The following is a 20,079-nucleotide window of genomic DNA, read 5'->3' on the forward strand; positions in this document are numbered from 1 at the left end:
TGAAAAGCCTTTTATACCTACTTAGAAAAAAATCCCATTTGTGTATAATTCTTTTTATACATTGTTGGATTTGATTTGATAATATTTTGTTGAGAATTTTTACATCTATGTTCATGAAAGATATTGGTCTATAGTTTTTTTTTTTTTTTTTTTCCATAATGTCTCTGTCTGGTTTTGGTATTACGGTAATGCTGACCTCATCAAATGAGTATTTACTGTACTTGTATCTTCTGAGCGAGATTGTAGAGAAGTGATATAATTTCTTCTTTAAATGTTTGGCAGAATTCACCAATGAACCCATCTGAGCCTGGTGCTTTCTGTTTTGTAAAGTTATTAATCATTGATTCAATATCTTTAGTAGATATAGGCTTTTTCAGATTGTTTCTTGTATGAGTTTTGGCAGATTGTGCCTTTCAAGTAATTGGTTTGTTTCACCTAGTTTTATTAAATTCATGGGCAGAGAGTTGTTCATAATATTTTTCTATAATCCTCTTAATGTCCTTGAGATTTATAGTAATAGCTCCTCTTTCATTTCTGATGTTAGTAATGTATATCCTCCCTCTAGCTTTTTTTTTCCTTTTTTTTTTTTTTTTTGGTTAGTCTGGCTTATTGATATTACTGATCTTTTCCAAGAACCAGCTTTTGGCGCTGTTGATTTTTCTCTGTTGACTTCCCAATTTTAATTTCATTGATTTCTGGTCTAATTTTTATTATTTCTTTTCTTCTGCTTAGTTTGGATTTAATTTGCCCCTCCTTTTGTTTGCCAAGCTGGAAGCTTAAATGATTGAATTTAGATCTTCTTTTCTAATATATGCATTCAATGCCTCCAAGCAGTGTTTTTGCTGTATCCCACAGTTTTTGTTGTGTTATATTGTATTTAGCAGCATTTATGTAGCATAAAATGAAGTCTGAATCATTTTCTTTGTCGTTTATGTGAACATAATCATATATGGGGCTTAAGATCCAGTATTAGTAAGCAAGGATTATTTTTCTCATTCTTTTTAATAATTTATTTGAGATGCATTTGTTCTTCAGCCATACCCACTGTAAACAATTCTAAAACACATTCGAGGCACACTATTTTCCACAATAGAATAAAATTGAACAGTTTAGTGTTACTTTTGTATTTAGGTTACACATTTGGATATGACTATTCGTGAGCACAGGGGAGAAATGGAACAGAAAATAATTAAATTAGAAGGTACTCTGGAGAAATCAGAATTGGAGCTTAAAGAAAGCAACAAACAGGTAAATTATTTAAAATCACATACTTTAAGTTATTTTTTTAAAAAAACTTCTTAACCATAAGCGTCTGTTATTCACATAATATGACTTTTTAATAGAATACATAACAAAAAAATGCTATATAATTTTAATCATCCTGCACATGCTATCTTATATTTTTTTTTCTCTTTAATTTCCCCCCCAGCTTTATCGAGGTATAATTGACAATAAAAAATGGCACATATTTAAAGTGTACAGTGTGATGTTTTAATATATATATTCATTGTGAAATAATCAAACCAATTAACATATCTATCACCTCATATAGTTACCTTTTTTTTTTTTTTTTTTTGGTGAGAACACTTACCAGGTATACAACATAGTATTACTGACTGTGGTCACTCACTGTGCCATACATTGGCTCTCCAGAGTTTATTATCCTGCATAACTGAAACTTTGTACCCTTTGACCAACACTTCCCCATGTCCCTCACTCCCAGCTCCTGGTGCCTATCCTCTTAATGGTATTTTGAATTTGTTTTTTTTTTCTTTGTATCAGTGTGCTAACATATTGTAATGTATGCATGTCTGAATATGTATAAGATATTTCTGGAAGGATTTGGAAGTAACTCTGTTAACTGTGTTTGCCTCTTTGGAAGGAACACAGTGAGAAGGGGACTTTGTTTTCACTAACTGTGCTTTTTAAGTTCACGCACATATTACCTATAAAATTATTTGGAAGGCCATGTAATGTTTGTTGTTTTAAAGTACCCTTATTTTCCTTATGCAAATGTAATTGAGACTTCCATCTCTTATTGTATTTTAGGTATACACATAAGCATCTTACTAGGCACAAGATGTTCATGTCAGTGTTATGGTTGTCTTAAGAAAAGCACATTTTTAAATATTGCTACTTTAGAGATATGTGTTTAAAGCTTTACTTACTTGGATTGTAGTTACGATTGAATTATTTTTTCTTAGTTACATTAATATTGCTCTGTTTAAAATTCAGATAGAAAGTTTGAATGAAAAATTGAAAAGTGCCAAAGAACAGCTTCGAGAAAAAGAGTTTATAACACTGCAGAATGAACAGGAGATAAGTCAACTGAAGAAAGAGACTGAACGGACACAACAAAAGATGAATGAAATGGAAAGCGTAAGCAAATTATTTTCCTCTTAAGGAACAAGATTGTTATAAATCTTTATGTTCTAAACTGACTGGTTTCAGTATATAGAAACTGTGCATAAGCATTTTTAGACTAAATATTTGTGTCAGATACCTATTAGTTTCTTTGGTCTTCTTAATTACATTATTCTGATGTTCTAATTATAGACGAGGGCATCGTTTTATTTATCTTTATATTCCCTACAGGAATTGGCATGATATCTCTCACAGTAAATCCACGATGTGTGCTCACTTGGTCAACAAATATATATGTATATATTTTTTTAAATTGAGAATCTACTATGTAATAGAACTGAAGATCAGATATTATCTCCTTTGTCCTTGAGGAACTCTATCCAGAGAATGAATGAACAGATGATTATATATTATTGAGGACAACTACATTGAGTTGCCACATGAAATTTCATGACTTCATATCATCAGTTTGCATATGTGTTGACTACTGAACCCATTCCATCTACTTGCCTTTTTAAGAAGTGAATTTGCTTCTAAGAGCTCTCATGGATATAACTTTTTCTTGTTTTTAAGTACCATATTCAACTTTAAAATTTAATATATAGCTCTTTATTGTATTTGATTAACTGATACTCTGTCTCCTCCAATACAATATAAACTCTAGAAGGGTAGCCGCTTTGTCTCCTTTGTTCACTCCTGTATCCTCAACACCTAGAACAATACATATCACATAGTATGCATGAATAAATATTTTTTGAGTTATATACATAAATTAAGCAGGGTCTCTGAGAGCATGTTTGGACCCCAGTGAGAAAAAAATGATTACTGGCTCCATCATTTTGTGTTCCATAACAAGAACTGGCTAAAAATACTTACGTGAGATTTACACTGATACATGGCACAGCTGGACCCGGAGCCCCTCCTCGACGTCATGATCCTAGTGATTTGTGCTGGTTTCTCTCCTTAACAGCCCTACAGTCGAGTGTCATTACCTACCATCTAACCTACCTCCCAGGCTAATTAGATCTAATTTACTTTTTACTGATTTTTCTAATCCTCTAAGAAATAATGATTTACTAGGGATTTAACAGGAATGTAAAAGTACTTCAGAGGGAGTAGCAGTCCCAGTGACAAATTTCACTTTCGCAGAGAATAAGGTCATCCTTAACCCAGCCATGTGGATTGATGGTGGGTTTTGATTATTAATGCCATTATGTTCTCCATCTTTGACATGGATAATCAGATATTAACTTCTTTCTTCTCTTTATATTATTATTTATTCTGTCATGTTACATCATAATGATAAAGGATTATACAGCTTGCATATTAAGTTCACATAAAATATACCTGTGGGTCCCAGATTTATTAAAGTACTTTTTGTCATTTTCTTATTATTAAAAAAAATTTTTTCTGAATATGAGTTTCACAGTGGATGATATTCATTGCTTGTTAAATTACATAGAGGTTTAGTTAGGAGGGGGGAAAATCACTTATTAAAAGACAAATCAGAATGAGAAACAGGTTATCTGTATCATTTTATTTTGAAACCCAGAAGTGTTTTGTGCATTTCAGGTTATGAAAGAGCAGGAACAGTACATTGCAACTCAGTACAAGGAGGCTGTAGATACAGAGCAGGAATTGAGGCTCACTCGGGAGCAGTTGCACAATTCTCATACAGAATTGGTAGAGGCTCGTCGTCAGCAAGTCCAAGCACAGAGAGAAATAGAAAGGCTCTCAAGTGAACTGGAGGAAATAAAGCAACTCTCTAAAGAAAAAGTAACCCCTCTTCTATTTTTACCTTACTGAAAATCATAAAGTTTTTAACATTAACTTGTTTCAGCTGTAGAATATAGTTCTTGCAAAAGTTAATTGTGTTCCACAACAATGTGAATGTACTTAATGCCACCATATTGTACACTGAAAGATGGTTAAGGTGGTAAATTTCATGTTGTGTATATTTTACCAAAAATTTTAAAAGAGAAAAACTGTTATATTTAGCATAGCATTGTAGTACAACTGGCAAGTCTCTCAGAACTGAGTTTTGGTCAGACTAATTAGTTTTCAATAAATTGAGTTATAAGGTGCTTTCAGACTTTCTAGTGAATTTAAGCTGTCACTTGAAGAAAAAATAAATCTAATAAATCTTTTGAGTAAAACTTTTCATATTTGTAGCCATTCATAAGTGAAAACTATCTAAATTTGTAACTGTTAGAAATCTGTAGTCCAGAACTTTCCGGGAGGAAAAATGCTTTTAAAAAGCAAGAACACTAATATAAATTGTGTTTCCCCAATATTTGGTAGAAAATAAACAACCTGACTTAAAAATATTAGCTTGGTATACTGGGGTTAATTCCTTAGACTTTGAGAAAACTGTATTGGTGTTCTGGAAAAGTTCTTACGATTTTTCTGCTTTCTGTTATAGTCACTAATTCAGTATAGGAATTGAGTTAAAATGTTTTTACATTTAATTTTGGTTAACCTAATGATGGCTTTAGTCACATTTCTGGATGGTTAGAATAATGAGGAATACATGAGGAACTTTTATTAGAATACGTCAAGCACATGGGAGTCTACTGGGAAAGGGGAGCTGTTAACTTTAATTTCATCCTGCCCTTGTCAGTAGTATCTGAATGTAGTATAATTGATTTTATCTGGCAAACTAAACTCAATACAACAGTAAGTGAAGGTGGGGAATTATTTTAAATGACAGTTTAAATATTGTATTTTAACCTGAAGCTCGAGGTATATATTCATGTATTAATCTTTTAACGTGGGACCAAATCTTGGTTCTTTGTGTGAGTAGGTCACTTTATTCCAGTTATACCTAGTCTTTCTTGCATGAACCATACTCATATTCCATCATCTTTTTTTTTTTCCAATTTTGGTTTCTTAAAATCAAAAAAGAATTAAAAGACATTTGTAAATCAGCTGAAGGATAGCATCTCTTATATTTTTAATTGGAATTTCCCACAGTATTTCACGACTATCTTGACTGTTTCTAACTGGGTGGCAAGTATTTGTGACTTACTCACTGAACTGTCTCAAAGCACATACTTAGTTTTCATAAAAAACATTCCTTTGCACACATATTTCATCAATGTTCATATTGCATAATAAAATTGCATAATTATAGTCACAAGCACAACTAGCATAAATAGGTTTGAATAAATATACAACTGAGTCTAGATAAACAAATAGCACATCTGGTGAGAAAACATGCATGGGCATAGCCAAGGGTAGAGTATTATCTGCCAAAGTTCAGCAGGCTGTGGTTATTAGTTTATTTTCCAAAAGCATTGGTTAGTGAACTTCTATTATAATAAGAAACAATATACTAATATTTTCCCATTAGTAGTCTCTTAAATGTCTAGATTAAAATCTAGATTAATACGCTTTAAAAAGTATACGATTTAATAAGGTAATTTTGGATATGAACATTTATATATTTTTATAAGAGGTGCAAATACTTCCATAAATGTGCTGGATTGGCTTAGCAATAATAACCAAATGAACAAGAAACACAGCCTTTACTTAATATTTCATTTTTAAGGAAGCTCATGGAAACCATTTAGCTGAAGAATTGGGAGCTTCTCAAGTCCGTGAAGCTCATTTAGAAGCAAGAATGCAAGCAGAAATCAAGAAATTGTCAGCAGAAATAGAATCTCTCAAAGAAGCTTATCATCTAGAGGTAAAGAAAAATTTAATTTGCTCCATTACTCTCTGCTAAAGTGTGTTGCCCTTCTGGACAAAGTGTAAGTCTAGCTCTCAAATGTGCATTGGCGAGTAACACACTGTGGTCCTCCACTTCTGGTAGCCTCCACATACAACTTTCACTTCATATCCAGGGAGCTAATATTCTGTAGGGTTAAGAGCTTGAATTCTTGAGCCAGGCATTGTGCTTCTAAATCTCAGCTCATCGCTTGGCAACTAACTTAACATCTCTGACTAAAATGGATGTAATAATGATACCTATCTCATAGAACTGTGTTGAGGATTAAATGGGTGAATGTAGTTACAGTTCTTACACCAGAGCCTGGCACATCATCATCATCATCATCGCTGGTTATAAAATAGCACTTGCTGAAACGAATTAGCATATAAGCAGTTTCATGTGATGTGAATCTATCAATGCATTGTGACCTCCAGCATTTGTTCTGGTAGTAAGTTAGAGAGGCAATATGATACTTTGCTTTTTATATATCAGTATGTTCTGAGCCTTTATAGAAATGGACAGTGTTATCAATTAGAATAGCATTTCTTGTCTTTTTAAAACTATATTTGAAGATATCCAGAATTTATGTTTAAGATCTAAATAAATTACTTATGAAGCTCTAATAAAGCATTTTTCTACATGGCAAGGGTTGCAAATACATTTATATTAAACTCCTTTCGAGAGAGTTTGGTAACATCTTGGTGAGGATAGGTTGAATCTGCAGTCACCATGTCTTGCTTAAATGCATTTGGAGTCAGATCTGTTTGAAAACATGTGTGTTTCCCAAACAAAACACATTTGCAAGCTAAGTCCAGTTCTCAGGCCAAGAGATTACATCTTTTGGTCTTCAGAGACAAATGTAAATGCTCATGAGTTCAATGTAATTATTTAATTGATATTAGCTGCTCAAGTTAGTGACCATCAGTGAGAATTGGTCCATCTCAGGTGTTTGCAGCAACGACTCAGTATGCTCTTATTATATGGTCTGTGTTCTACTTTCATTTTTAATTATCTCATTTTTTACTTTTAGTTTTATAAGCCCCCTGAAATTATTTATAAGCAGATAGTACATAAAATGAATTATAAAAGTTGGTTCTAGTATTGCTGTTTAATATCTGATACTAATTTTTATGTGTGTCATATAAAAATACCTAATATGGACACTCACACAGAGGCTGCCACTGGCAGCTTTGAGGCCTGTTGGGGATGAAGGCACCTAGCACAATGCTTTCTTGGCCAGGCCCAGACATACTGGTCCTTGTAAGCCTCGTGGAGGAACAGCTGTTTAACCCATTCAGACAGAAGGATGAAAGCTCTACACAGGAACATGATGTGAATGGAAGAGAACTTTTGTTATGCAAACTGTATGGCACTCTGAACAGATACTAAAAACTCAAAGAACCCAACACTTACATCACAGTATAAGTTAGATGCTGGTGAAGCAGCGTTTGATAAATGAAGCCTTTCAGCCACATAGTGATCCTTTTGGACCTTGCATTTGCAATCAGATTGGATCACCTTCCATCCTGAAGCTCCTCAAGACTTTGAACAGTTTTTCAGTGATCCTTACAGAAAGATACCCTCTCCAGAGAAATGCAGTGTTTATATACGGTACATTGGGTCTCTAGGAAACACCAGAGCTGTCAGTGAAGAATATATGAAATGGCTCAAGGGCTACTGTGGAGCAATTTTCTCTGGCCTGACAGTGAAACTCCTAGACCCAGCTCCTGTCTCTGCGAGGAGCTGTTGTTCCTTTAAAGTCAGTGATGACACACAAACGCTACAAATTCATGCAGGGCACACCCTGAAGTTCTTAAAAAATAAGAAACCTAAAGATGGCGTCTGTACTGTGGGAATAACAAAGGTTGATCTTCACACAAGACTCCTGGAATTTGCCTTTGGACAGGCCTCTGACAGATAGTGCAGGGATATTCAGCTTTGCCAGGTAGGGCAGTTTTTTTTATAGCTTGCATTATGAAAGCAAAGTAAAGAAGCTGCAGAAAACATCTTCAAATGACTATTCAATTTTTTAGAACTGTTACATTCCTGAAGTGATTAGTGGTTTGCTGCTCCTGTCCTATAAGACTTTAACCCATGAGACTGGACACGTATTTGGACTTTGACATTGCCAGTGGTTTGAACACCTAATAGAAGGTTCCAAACACTTGGATGAAGCTGACCAGTGCCCCCTAAACCTTTGCCCTATCTGCGCAAGTTACAGCGTGCTGTTGGTTGCAACATCATAGAAGGATACAAAACCCTGGTGAGGTGGATTAAAGGTGAATCTGCTGACACACTCAAAACATAGTCCTGAGGATAATGTGAACTTGCCAAAACCTGTGGAAGCCTGTAAGGAATGGAAAAAGTGGGTGATAAAATGCTTGCTGTTTTCCAAAGATAAGGGCCTTCAAGTAGGAGTAATTATAATAAATACAGGGGTTTTTTTAGGTAGTATTTTTGGGGGGTACTTAGCAAAGATTTTTTGAAGTATGTGTTGTTTGAATATAAAAATGAGATAATATGTCATTAAAGTAATAGAAAAGGAGGTCAATAATTTTTAACAGTATTTTTTAAAATATAGGTTTCAGAATCATCAAGAAAGTCACTTAATAATAATTGAAAACTCCTAATTTTTCAGTGAGAATAAGATTTTTTTAAACTTTATCTTGGAAAATTTTAAACATTCAAAAGTAGAGAGTATAGTAGAAATCCTCCTGTGTATTATTCAGCTTCAGTCATTATCAGTTCATGGCCAGTTTGATTTAGTCTAATGTACATTGACTATTTCTCTTATCTAAAAGGATATACTTTTGAGAATGAAAAAGGGTGCTATTCGTAACTATACCAGGACACCAGGCATAAAACCTAGATAGTCATAGGCAAACTGGAAAGTCTGGTCACCGTATCTTTAACCTTACTCACTTCCCTTTCTTCCCTCCCTCACATATCACATATTTTTTTTCAAAGCAAATCCCAAATATCATTATTTTATCAGTAAACATTTTAGTAAATATCTCTAAAAGATAAGGGCTATTTTTAAAAAACATAACCACAATGCCTTTATTACACCTAAAAATTGACTGTAATCCCTTAATGTCATGAAACATCCAGTCATTGTTCAGATTTTCTCAGTTATCACAAAAATGTCTTTATAATTGATTTGTTCAAATTGGGATCCGAAAACAGTCCATTGTATTTAGTTAACGGTTCTTAAGTAAATTTAGGATTGTGGGTTCCTTCTCCCCCTTTTTTTCTCTAGTATGTTGTTTGTTGAGAAATCAGATGTTTGTAACTACAAACAGAATGTACTTAGGTTTAGATGGATATAGAAAGTGTTGTGGGCACTATGTGGTGAGCCAGTGATGTGCCAGTGATGTGGGTTGTTAAAAGAATTACCAGAGACTGAGAAAAGTTTAATAGATACGCTGCTATAGGCAACCGCAGGCCACATAGGCAGGAGGTGCCTACGGGAGCACCGGGGAGAATGTGCAGGCTCTTTAATTGGAGGGAGGGGGCTGTGAACACAAGGAGTAGGGGGCTGCATGATCAATTCGTGCACAGGTACCTGATTGGTTGTAAGATCTGTCAGGGACTTCTCTGAACAATAGGATTTATGACTTTGATGAGTGCAGGATAGGCCTGTCGCGTAGGGTATTGTCACATGGGCTCTCTTGGGGTGGTAAGTTTTGTTAGGGTAAACACACATCAAGGGATTTTTTTTTTATCCTGCAGGAATGCAGATATGCAGAGTGGTCCTGCAGTGGGGAGTAGGGGTCAAGGTGTCACTGGCTCCAGGGACACCGAGAGCCCAGGAGTGAGGGTTTTATGACTCCAGGGAGTGCCAGCTGGCTCCACAGAAAGTATTAGAATGTTGTTGAAACCAACTTCACTCTATTTTCTTTCTTCTTTTCCTTTTCAATTTTGGGGCTACATAGATGATTTCACATCAGGAGAACCATGCAAAGTGGAAGATTTCTGCTGACTCTCAAAAGACTTCTGTTCAGCAACTAAATGAACAGTTAGAGAAGGCAAAACTAGAATTAGAAGAAGCTCAGGACACTGTAAGCAATTTGCATCAACAAGTCCAAGACAGGAATGAAGTAATTGAAGCTACAAATGAAGCATTACTTATAAAAGTAAGTAAACATATAAAAGTACATAAAGCAAAATATGATAAAGTAAATTTATGACTAATTTTCCCATCCTTGTAGTTTGTGGAGGGCTGTATAACCCAAAATTGACCTGTTTGAATAAAAAGCACTTTATTTAGAAGACACTGAATTTGAGAATTATTAATATAATATAATATGATGATATGATTAACACAGGAGAAAAATTTATAATTGTTCAAATATAATTTATTTACTTACTTACTTACTTATTTATTTATTTATTTATTTATTTATTTATTTATTTATTTTTTGGTGAGAACATTTACATTATACTCTTTCAAAAAATTTCAATTATATAACACAGTGTTACCGACTATAGTCATCATGTTATGCATTGGACACACAGACTTTATTTTATACCTAAAAGGTTGTAGCCTTTTTGCAACCTCTCCTATTTCCCCCACGTCCATGTCTCTGGCAACCATTTTTTTGCTCACTGTTTCTGAGAGTTTGACTCTTTTTTCTTTTTCTTTTCCTTTTTTTTTTAAGATTTCACATGTAAGTGTTACTGGGCAGTATTTGTCTTTCTCTTTTGTTTCATTGAGCATAGTGCCCTCAAGGTCCATCCACATTGTCCCAAATGGCACACTGTATATTCATCATTGTATGTATATTTGCCACATTTTCTTTATCCACTCATCCACTGATGGGCACTTTTGCCTTTTCCTTACCTAGACTATTATGAATAATGCTGCGATGAACACAGGAGTGCAGGTATCTCTTTAATACCCTGTTTTCATTCCCTTTGAATATATACCCAGAAGTGATGATGTTGCTGGATCATATGGTAGATCTGTTTTTAATTTTTGGAAGAACCTCCATACTGTTTTTCATAGTGGCTGCACCAATATACATTCTCATCAACAGTATACAAGGGCTTCCTTTTCACCATACGCTTTCCAACACTTGTGTTTTTGGTGATAGCCATTCTAACAGGTATGAAGTGGTATTCCATTTGATTTTGATTTTGATTTCCCAGATGATTAGTGATGTTGAACACCCTCAGTTTTGTTTTTGATGTCACGATTTACTTCTTTTTACCAGTGTACCCATTAACAAGTTATTTATAGTCATTTTTAATACTTTTGTCTTTTAACCTTTATATATAGTAATAAGTGATTTACCCAACACCATTACAACATTAGAGTATTATGCATTTAACTATAATATATATTTACCTTTATCAGTGAGGTTTAAATTTCCGTTTTTTCCTGTTACTAGTTAGCATCCTTTTGTTTTAGCTTGAAGAAGTCCCTTTAACATTTCTTGTGAAGTCAGTCTAGTGGAGATGAACTTCAGCTTTTGCTTGTCTGGAAAACTCCTTACCTCTGTTTCAATTCTGAAGGACAGCTGCCAGGAAGAATATTCTTGGTCGGCAGTTTTTTTTCTTTCAGCACTTTGAATTTATCATGCCACTATCTTCTGGCCTGTAGTTTCTGCTGCTAGTCTTATGGGGTTCCTTTGTACGTAACAAGCTGTTTTCTCTTACTGCTTTTAAGATTGTTTCCTTGTCTTCAACTTTTGAGGATTTAATTATAGTATGTCTTAATGTTGGTCTCTTTGGATTCATCATATTTCAGCTCTTTGGGCTTCTTGGATCTGGTTGTCTGTTTCTTTCCTCAAATTAGGGAAGTCATTATTTCTCTGAATAAGCTTTGTGTGCTTTTCTCTTTTCTCCTCCTAGGACCTGTGTAACATGTGCACTGGTGCACTGGGTGATGTCCCTTTAATCCCTTATCTTTCTTACTCTTCATTCTTTTTTCTTTTTGCTCCTCTGATTGGATGCATTCTACTGCCTTCTCTTTGAGTTTGCTGATCCTTCCTTTCCCTTGATCTAGTCTGCTGCTGAAGCCTTCTATTGGATTTTTCAGTTCAGTTACTGTATTCTTCACTTTGATTTCTGCTTGGTATTTTCTTATATTTTCTTTCTCCTTGTTGAAATTCTCACTGTGTTTATGCATTATTTTCTTAATCTTGGTAAATATCTTTATGATGGCTATTTTGAACTCTTTTTCAGTTAAGTCTCTTGTCTCTATCTCATTAAAGTCTGTTCCTTTCTTCATTTTTCTTGACTTTCTGTGTTGGTTTCTGCACAGTAGACAGAACAGCCACCTCTTCCAGTCTTGGTGGAGTGATCTCATGCAGGAGATGTGCCTTAATCAGCCTGGCCTGAGCTCTTGTTGTCTTTCAAACCTTTGTGATTGTTCAAGCAGCCATCTTTGATCTTAGTGGATCCCAGTAGTTGAAGGTATGCCAAGACCTGTCAGTATCCCAAAGGGGAGGATCCCAGTCAGTCTTAGTTGCAGGCTTATTGGAAGCTGGACCCTCAGACAACAACTGAGAAAGTTTTTAGTTAGGGCCCTCCAGGGAGACACTGGGAGACAGGTTTTTTTGCCTTTTCCCTCTGCACTGGGCTTCGGTGTATAGCTGCAAGCTGTGCTCCTGTGCCCATTAAGAACTGCTTCCTTGTTTGCTAGTCCTGATGGACTCGTAAATGCACATCCTATTGGCTGTCAGAGCCATGCAATCCAGGGATCTGTCACTCAGGCTGCAGCTTCAAAGACTTGGGCACCAGACATGTACAAATCTCTTCCAAGGAGACACTTGTAATTTGGAGGGGCACAAGGGAAAAGATGGAGAAAGTGTCTGCTGACTTCCCCAGTTGAAGTATTTTGGGGGACCATCACTCAGGTGAGAGTTTTAAAAGTTGGTGCACTAGATGTGGGGTCCAAGCCCTCTGCTCTTCAGGAAGAAACTGGGAGTCAGATGTTTCCTCCCATTGTGTAGCCCTGTGCTAGGCGTGGGATTTATGGCAAAAGTGAGTCTCAGCTTTCCTACTGGTTTTAATGTGGACATTTTCTCATTCACACAATGTGTAGATGTTTCTCAGTCAGTTTCTTGGAAAGAACTGCTCACTGTGTAGCTGTAGATTTGGTGTTTTGTGCATGGGACTCAGAGATACGGGAGGAGCCTGCATTGCCCTCTTGGACTGGATCTTGTACAAATGCAAACTTAATCATAATATTTATTTTAAATGATTTTATACTTGATGACTTTTAAAAGGTAGGAGCATTTTTCAAAACCAGGCAAGTTCCTCTAAAAATTACAAAGTAGAAAATGTAAGATTATATTCAAAAAAAATGTTTTTACTAGATTTGAGTGTGTAAGTCATTATTCATATAGCCTCTTGCTACTTACTCACCCCTTTTATTAGTGGTATTTTACTCTGCAATTTGGAATTAATATCAGTATTAATGCATAGACATAAAAATTTTAATATTCAGACTGCCAGTATATATGATTAACATTGTCAGCTAAGGCCTTAAAGAACCTGACAGTTATGAAGCAATAAATGATTTTATAGCAAAATGAAAGTTATTGAAAAAGTTACTTTCAATGAAAGTTATTTTTCAATAAACTCAATTTATACCCTAGAAATATTTGTAATTAGTAAGTTGAGCAGTTAAATTCCTTTTATAAAATACTTGATGTTCACAGTACTAGAGGAAAGCTAAATAGACATAATCTAAAATTATGTTTCAGTTGAGCACTATGTTTTTATTAACATATATCTAGTGTTCTGGGAATTACAACATTTATACAAAATTATAAAATTTCATTGCAGAAAATTGACTCTAAGAATTTTAAAGATTCTGCATTTTATATCTCTTGTCACAGTAATTATCTCTGCTCACTTGTTAGATATTACCAATGTGATAAATACAACTGGATTATACTTATCAATTATTCAGAAGTTTTTAAGTTCGACTGCCTAGGAAATTGCCAAAATAGCAGCAGTTCTTAAATGAACCACAGATACATAAATACAGAGATCTTAGAACATGTACCACGACTAGCCAATAAACCAGTCAGAAGGTAGAATTTCTTTGTTTTCTGACAGTAACTCTCTAAGTCAACATCAGCTGGCTTTAAAGTCTAGATTGGGGAGAAGTTGAGGAGAATAAGAGAGAAAGAAAGAAGAAAAGCTGAGAAAAGAGCAGAAGCTGGCACACATATAACAATAAGAAGTAACTATAAATAATGGAAAGCAGTTCCATTGACAGTAGCAGTAAATGACAGAGAACAAAAACAGAAGTGAGGGAGAAGACAAGAAGGAACACTGTTTGAGGCAACTGATCTCTCCCACTCACTTCCTTTGGTACCCTAACAAGTACTGTAGAATTTGAGGGTGACTGGAGTAAGGGCAAAGCTAAATCTATTTTCTGAGAGCCCTGAAGACATCACTATATTATGGTGTACTACGATAATGATCACAGCATTGACCTTCTTTGAATCTTAAGAAGTTGAATTATGTTTAATGTATTCAGTATACTACATTTCTTTGTAGAAGTTAGGTGTTAAACTAAGTTAAATGGAATCCTACTTATTTGAGATACCACAGTTCTCAAATTTGGCTAGATAACACACAGGAGTTTAAAAACACTTTAACTGCACATGACCCTATATGTGTCAATCTTATAGCTACTTAATTAATTGTGATTATAAGAGTGTGAATGTAAGATTTACTGCAAAAACTTAGTGCTTCCACCACTTATAAATCAAGTTTATCTAGCTAAAGTAGTATAAAGATATCAAAGAACTGAAACATTATGTTAAACTTTCATTTTATAATGCACACTGTGGTTATGACAGTTTTAGTTATAAACACAATACTTTCAGAAAGAATAGAAACTATCAGATTAAAAGTGACTGATTTAGAAGTATGTATCTTATCGATACTTGTAAGAAAAGGAGAAGAGAATGTATTTGAACAGAGACCACTACGTAAATTTTTAAATTTGAAATTAAAATATCCTCTCTCTTCCTCTTTCTTTTTTTTTTGACTTTATAATTATTTCTCTGTATGCAGTCTCATTCTTAGGATCCCAGAATTCGGTTAGAGGACCCAAATGAAGGACATGGAAAAATAGAAATGAAAAGTTTATTAAATAAGGGTTGATTTATTAAATATTATTAATCACTTAAGGTTTTCCTTTGAAACATTTCTAGTAAAGCTTTCTTGTGATGAAGACATATAAAACAGTAACTAATATACATTTATTTCCTATTAGAAATTCTGAAGGGAGTTGTTTTTTGTGTGTATATATGTTAGATTAACAAATGATAGTGAACCATTATACTTTTGCAGAAAATTTTCTGGATTTAAGATTTCAGACGAATAGAAATTGATATTGTCATTAACACTAAGAAAGAAAAAAACTATAAGGAAAAATCTACTTTTCATGGAATTCCTTAGTATAGTTTAAACATACTTGTAGTGAACATAGATAATTGCCCCAAAATGAAGGGTTTTAACAGAGCTTGGAAAACTCCCATGAGTTGTTATAAAAAGAATTCCTATATTGGGATGAAGTTTAACTTAAATGACTTCTAAGAGTCTGTGATTTTCTAAGTAATTCATTTCATTTAACAAAAATGTATTCAGCACCCACTATGTACCAATTTTTCTACAGGAATCAGAATTAACCAGATTACAAGCCAAAATTTCTGGTCATGAAAGGACAGAAGACATCAAATTTCTACCAGCCCCATTTACATCTCCCATGGAAGTTATGCCTGATACTGAAGATCCAAAATTTGCTAAACATTCTCACACAACTTTTTTCAAGTGTAGAAAACTACGTCGCTCTATTAGCGCGAGTGACCTTAGTTTCAGAACTCATGGTGATGAAGACCTTTCTGAAGAATTGTTGCAGGACTTAAAAAAAATGCAATTGGAACAACCTTCAACATTAGAAGAAAGCCAGAAGAATCTGACTTATACCCAGTCAGACTCATTTAAACCTCTCGCATATGACCTAGAAGATGATAGTTCTGAGAATAATGACTTCAGTACACTTAGTGGAATGCTGAGATACATAAACAAAGAAGTGAGACTATTAAAAAAGTCTTCTATGCAAGCAGGTGCTGGTCCAACTCAGGTATGTAAATCATACGTTAGAAGTTATAGTAATTTGTCTCCAGAGAATATCATTTAATTGCTTGTAGAAAAAAAGACCCATATATTTAAATGAAGCATTTATGCCATTAGGTGATGTGCACAAATGCTGAAAGGATGAAAAAATTCATTGTAAGTTTTTAATGCTTTTACCCCAGACAAGTTGAGTTGAAACTTTAGATTTTTAATATTAACTTTTGTTAAAGTTACCTATGTATCTGATTAAATATAATCTCTATATTTGAAGACTAATTCTACCTCATATTAGGAAAGTATTTTGAACTCCAGAACAGTGGAGAATGTTTTATGGAGTTCCAAAATTTGTTGTATTCCTTGACTTCCTGGAAACCATTCTAGTAAAAATTATTAAGGTAGCCTTTGTTTTGGTCATAGACTTCCATAATGGCTCAGAATATCTCATTCACATAATTTTTCTACTCCCATTATTCCTTGAGCATATCATACTGAAGAGGCAACTTTATCCCTACTACACGTACCTTACAGACAGTTGGTGTTGTTTATAAGCAGTTAATCTATAATTTGCATACAGAAATAATCTCTTCCAGCTTATGTCAGCTTTTTTTCAAATGCCCATTTGCCTCATTTTCAAACATAACAAAATAGGTTTGGTGGCTTAAAAAGTTTAAAAAGTGTTTTTAGAATGGATCCAAGACAAAGACTGTTGGAGCTTCTGTTCATTTCTCCACATTTTTCTGAATGTTAAAAAGCTTAATTTATTATTTATAAGCAGAAAACTATAGAAATATAATGATGTTCTTACTGGCAAAACAAAATTTGGACATTATGAAATTTCAAGTGTATAGCAAACAAGTAAGGTGATAAACAAGACAATTTTCTATAAACCCTGATAAAATTAGTTTTCATCTAGCCTTTAAAACCACAGTTGTGTTTCCTGTTTATCGTTTATTCAGACACTTGATTCATTTAGTATTTATTGAGCATCTACTATATACTAGGCACCAGGATTATAGAAATAAAACAAAACAAAAACAATCAAAACCCGGTCCAAACAGAGCTTACATTTTAGTGGGGAGATCATCAATGAACAAGTAGATATATGCTGTAATGCCAGGTGGAAATGTGTTATGAAGAAAAGCTGGTAAGAGGATACAGTGTGACTGGGGTACTGCTTTATATAGGGTGATCAGGGAAAGTCTCACCAGAAGGTGACATTTAATCAGAGTCTTGTAGGAAGTAAGGAATTAAACTATCTCATCTCTGAAGGAAGAACATTAGAGGAGAGGGAGCAACAGGTGCTAAAGTCCTGAGGTGGTAGCATGCCTGGCACGGTCAAAAAACAGCTAGGGGGTGTGTGGCTGGTTTATTGTAAATGAAAGGGTGAGAAGTGGGAGATAAGAGATAATGCTGAGGGTGGGGTAGTGGGGTAGGGGTACCCTAGTGATCCTGTAGATCCTTTCAGAACTTGGGATTTTATTTGAAGTGTGATGGGAAGCCATTGAAAGTTTCTGCTTAGGAAAGGGACATGATCTGATTTATATTTTTAAAGGGTCAGTCTGACTGCTTTATGAAGAATGGATGATAAAGGGATAAGAACAGAGATTATCTCGGAGGTTACTTGTAACAAACCAGGCAAGAGATGGTTTTGAGTAGGCAAGGGGGGTAGATGTGGAAGTGTTGAAAATAGCTCAATTTCTGGATATATTTTGCAGGTAGAGCCAGCAGTATTTGATGCAGGTTTTGAGAGAAACAAATCAAGGAAGACTCCAAAGATTTTGGCCAGAGTAACTGAGCATTTACTGAGATGGGGAATAATAGCAGATGATCAGATTCTGAGGCATGGAGAGAATCAAGAGTTTGATTTTAGATATATTAAATTTGAGAGTTCTATTAGATGTCCAAGTGGAGATGACAAATGAATGGTTGAGTTTATGAGACTGAAATTATAAAATTTGGATATCATCAACATATAGTTGGTAATTAGAGCCAAATGCTGGATTAAGTCAGTGGAATTACTGGAGGTTAAAAAAAAATAAGTTCCAAAAACTAAGCCTACTTTACTAAGGCTAAGTTACTTTTAGCATTCAAGTAATTTAAGTTAAAGCTAACTGAGAAGTAAGCAGTGACACAGGAGAAAAATTAGGAGAGTATAATATCCCATAAGCCAAGTAAGAACATTTTTCTTCTTCAAGGAGGATGAGGTCATCTGTGTCAAATATTGCTAAATAAGACGAGGATTGATAACTGATGTCATGTTTGTTAATGTGGAATCAGTTGATGACTTTTTAAAGAATGGCTTCAGAGAAATAGGATAAAAGCCTGATTAAGAGTGGGATCAGAGATAAAGGGAGAGGAACAAATGGAAGCACCAAGAATAGACAGCTCTTTTGATACACAGTACAGCAGAGAAATGAGAGGGACACGATGAAAAGGGAGAGTTTTTCGTTTTGTTTTTTAGAGTAAGAGATAAAACAGAATTTTGTATGTTGATGAAAGTGATCCAATAAACAGTGAAACTGAAAACTCAAGACAAGAGAGTGAAAGTAGTAAAATCCTTAAAGTAGGCTAAAGGAGGCAGGATCCAGCAGAGAAGTAGAATTGGCCTTGGATAAAAAAGGGAGTTTATCTACTGTACAGGAAGGAAGGCAGCATATAAAGGTACAGAAACATCTGGAGTGGAAGAAACACATGATAGGAGGGGAGAAATTCTGCTATTGTCTTTATTTTCTTAATGAAATAAGAAGCTGGGTTATCAGCTGAGGCATAGCGAATTTATGGTATAACAGATTAGTAGCTAACTACATTGGCAAGTCCATTCATACTAAAGCCTCTAAAACAGCAGTATTTTGCTTTCAGACTCAGACAGAAGCTTCAGAACTCACAAAAAATGCCACATGCACACAATTTCAAGGCATTCACAGACTTCAGGAACTCCTGTTTTAGATGAGAGCAGCAGAAGTGTGAGCTACCTTGCAGATTCACGGTTTTTTAGGAAGTTGTAAGAAGTACTATTTATATCCAGCTTACTTTCAAAAAGGAAAAGTAGTTTACAGAATATGAATATGGTCTGTATACCCTGCAATAAGATGAAAGCTAATGGGGAAAATCAGCTGTGGGGTAACACAGGCGGGAGGAAAACAAGATGAAGCAGGAGTACAGGTAGTGCCCAGAGACAGGTTAACATTTTCAGATTCCTGGCCCCAGAGAAGGCCAAGATGTAAGAGGAATATTTGACCTATAATTTTAGAGTCTTCTGAGGCTCTTCCCTCTATTTTCCTATTTCTCTGTGTTGTGCTACTTTTTTGTGCAAATATTTCTCTTGTCTCCCTCCTTTCCTGCTCTTTTTTTCCCCTCTATCCTCTCTTTCACTGACTTCTTTCATGTGGTCCTTCATTTGCCTATCTTACTGGTGCCCTCAGTTGAACTATAATGTGACACCAGTGTCTAAATGTCTTATTTTTATTATGTCAGCTGTTTTTGTTTTTAAAATTAATTTAGTTTAACCCTTACACTCCCTCCTAACCCCTCCACCTGAATTATTTGCTTTTTCGACCGATGTGGTTTGTTACTGACTTTTTCTGCTTCATATTTTTCAGCTGACTAAATATTTTCCACTCTTGCTTTAAATTGTACCCTTGATTACTATAGTGGGCTTTTAGTCCTCTGTCAATTATTTCAAATACTTCAAATATTAATCTATTATTTTGTATTCCAGGGAGAAAATTTATGATTAAAAGAAGATGCTGATGTGATGAAAAATGGGATTTTTGGTACTGTGCTATATTTACTTATTATATGTAGTTCATAGAAGTTGTTATTTTATTGCTTTTGAATAAATTTTATATCTTAATATTTTTAAAGAAACTTCTTCTAAAGCTTACTTACAGTCTTTG

General features: G+C 34.6%; 1 protein-coding gene and 1 pseudogene across 17 annotated transcripts in view; both read left to right on the top strand.

Annotated features, from left to right (window-relative positions):
- The window catches only part of CCDC18 (coiled-coil domain containing 18), a 120,245-nt gene that overhangs the window by 66,438 nt on the left and 33,728 nt on the right, over nucleotides 1–20,079 (top strand). For 14 of the 17 annotated variants that reach the window (XR_004322655.1, XR_004322656.1, XR_004322658.1 and 11 more), the window contains 8 exons: nucleotides 1,132–1,248; nucleotides 2,236–2,379; nucleotides 3,937–4,140; nucleotides 5,915–6,052; nucleotides 10,012–10,212; nucleotides 10,924–10,962; nucleotides 15,723–16,190; nucleotides 19,902–19,956. Coding sequence is in view for 13 of the 17 variants with exons in the window: in XM_032487097.1 (XP_032342988.1) it covers nucleotides 1,132–1,248; nucleotides 2,236–2,379; nucleotides 3,937–4,140; nucleotides 5,915–6,052; nucleotides 10,012–10,212; nucleotides 10,924–10,962; nucleotides 15,723–16,190; nucleotides 19,902–19,916 (1,326 nt within the window). In the remaining 4 variants the exon portion in view is untranslated. Of the gene's footprint in view, nucleotides 1–1,131; nucleotides 1,249–2,235; nucleotides 2,380–2,595; nucleotides 3,906–3,936; nucleotides 4,141–5,914; nucleotides 6,053–10,011; nucleotides 10,213–10,923; nucleotides 10,963–15,722; nucleotides 16,191–19,901; nucleotides 19,957–20,079 lie in introns of those variants that run through there. The other 3 variants (XM_014564515.2, XM_032487101.1, XM_032487107.1) reach the window with 3 other exon arrangements.
- Nucleotides 6,059–9,995, top strand: LOC116665886 (annotated as a pseudogene).

This window comes from Camelus ferus, chromosome 9, assembly GCF_009834535.1.
Source record: "Camelus ferus isolate YT-003-E chromosome 9, BCGSAC_Cfer_1.0, whole genome shotgun sequence".
Classification (NCBI taxonomy): Eukaryota; Metazoa; Chordata; class Mammalia; order Artiodactyla; family Camelidae; genus Camelus; species Camelus ferus.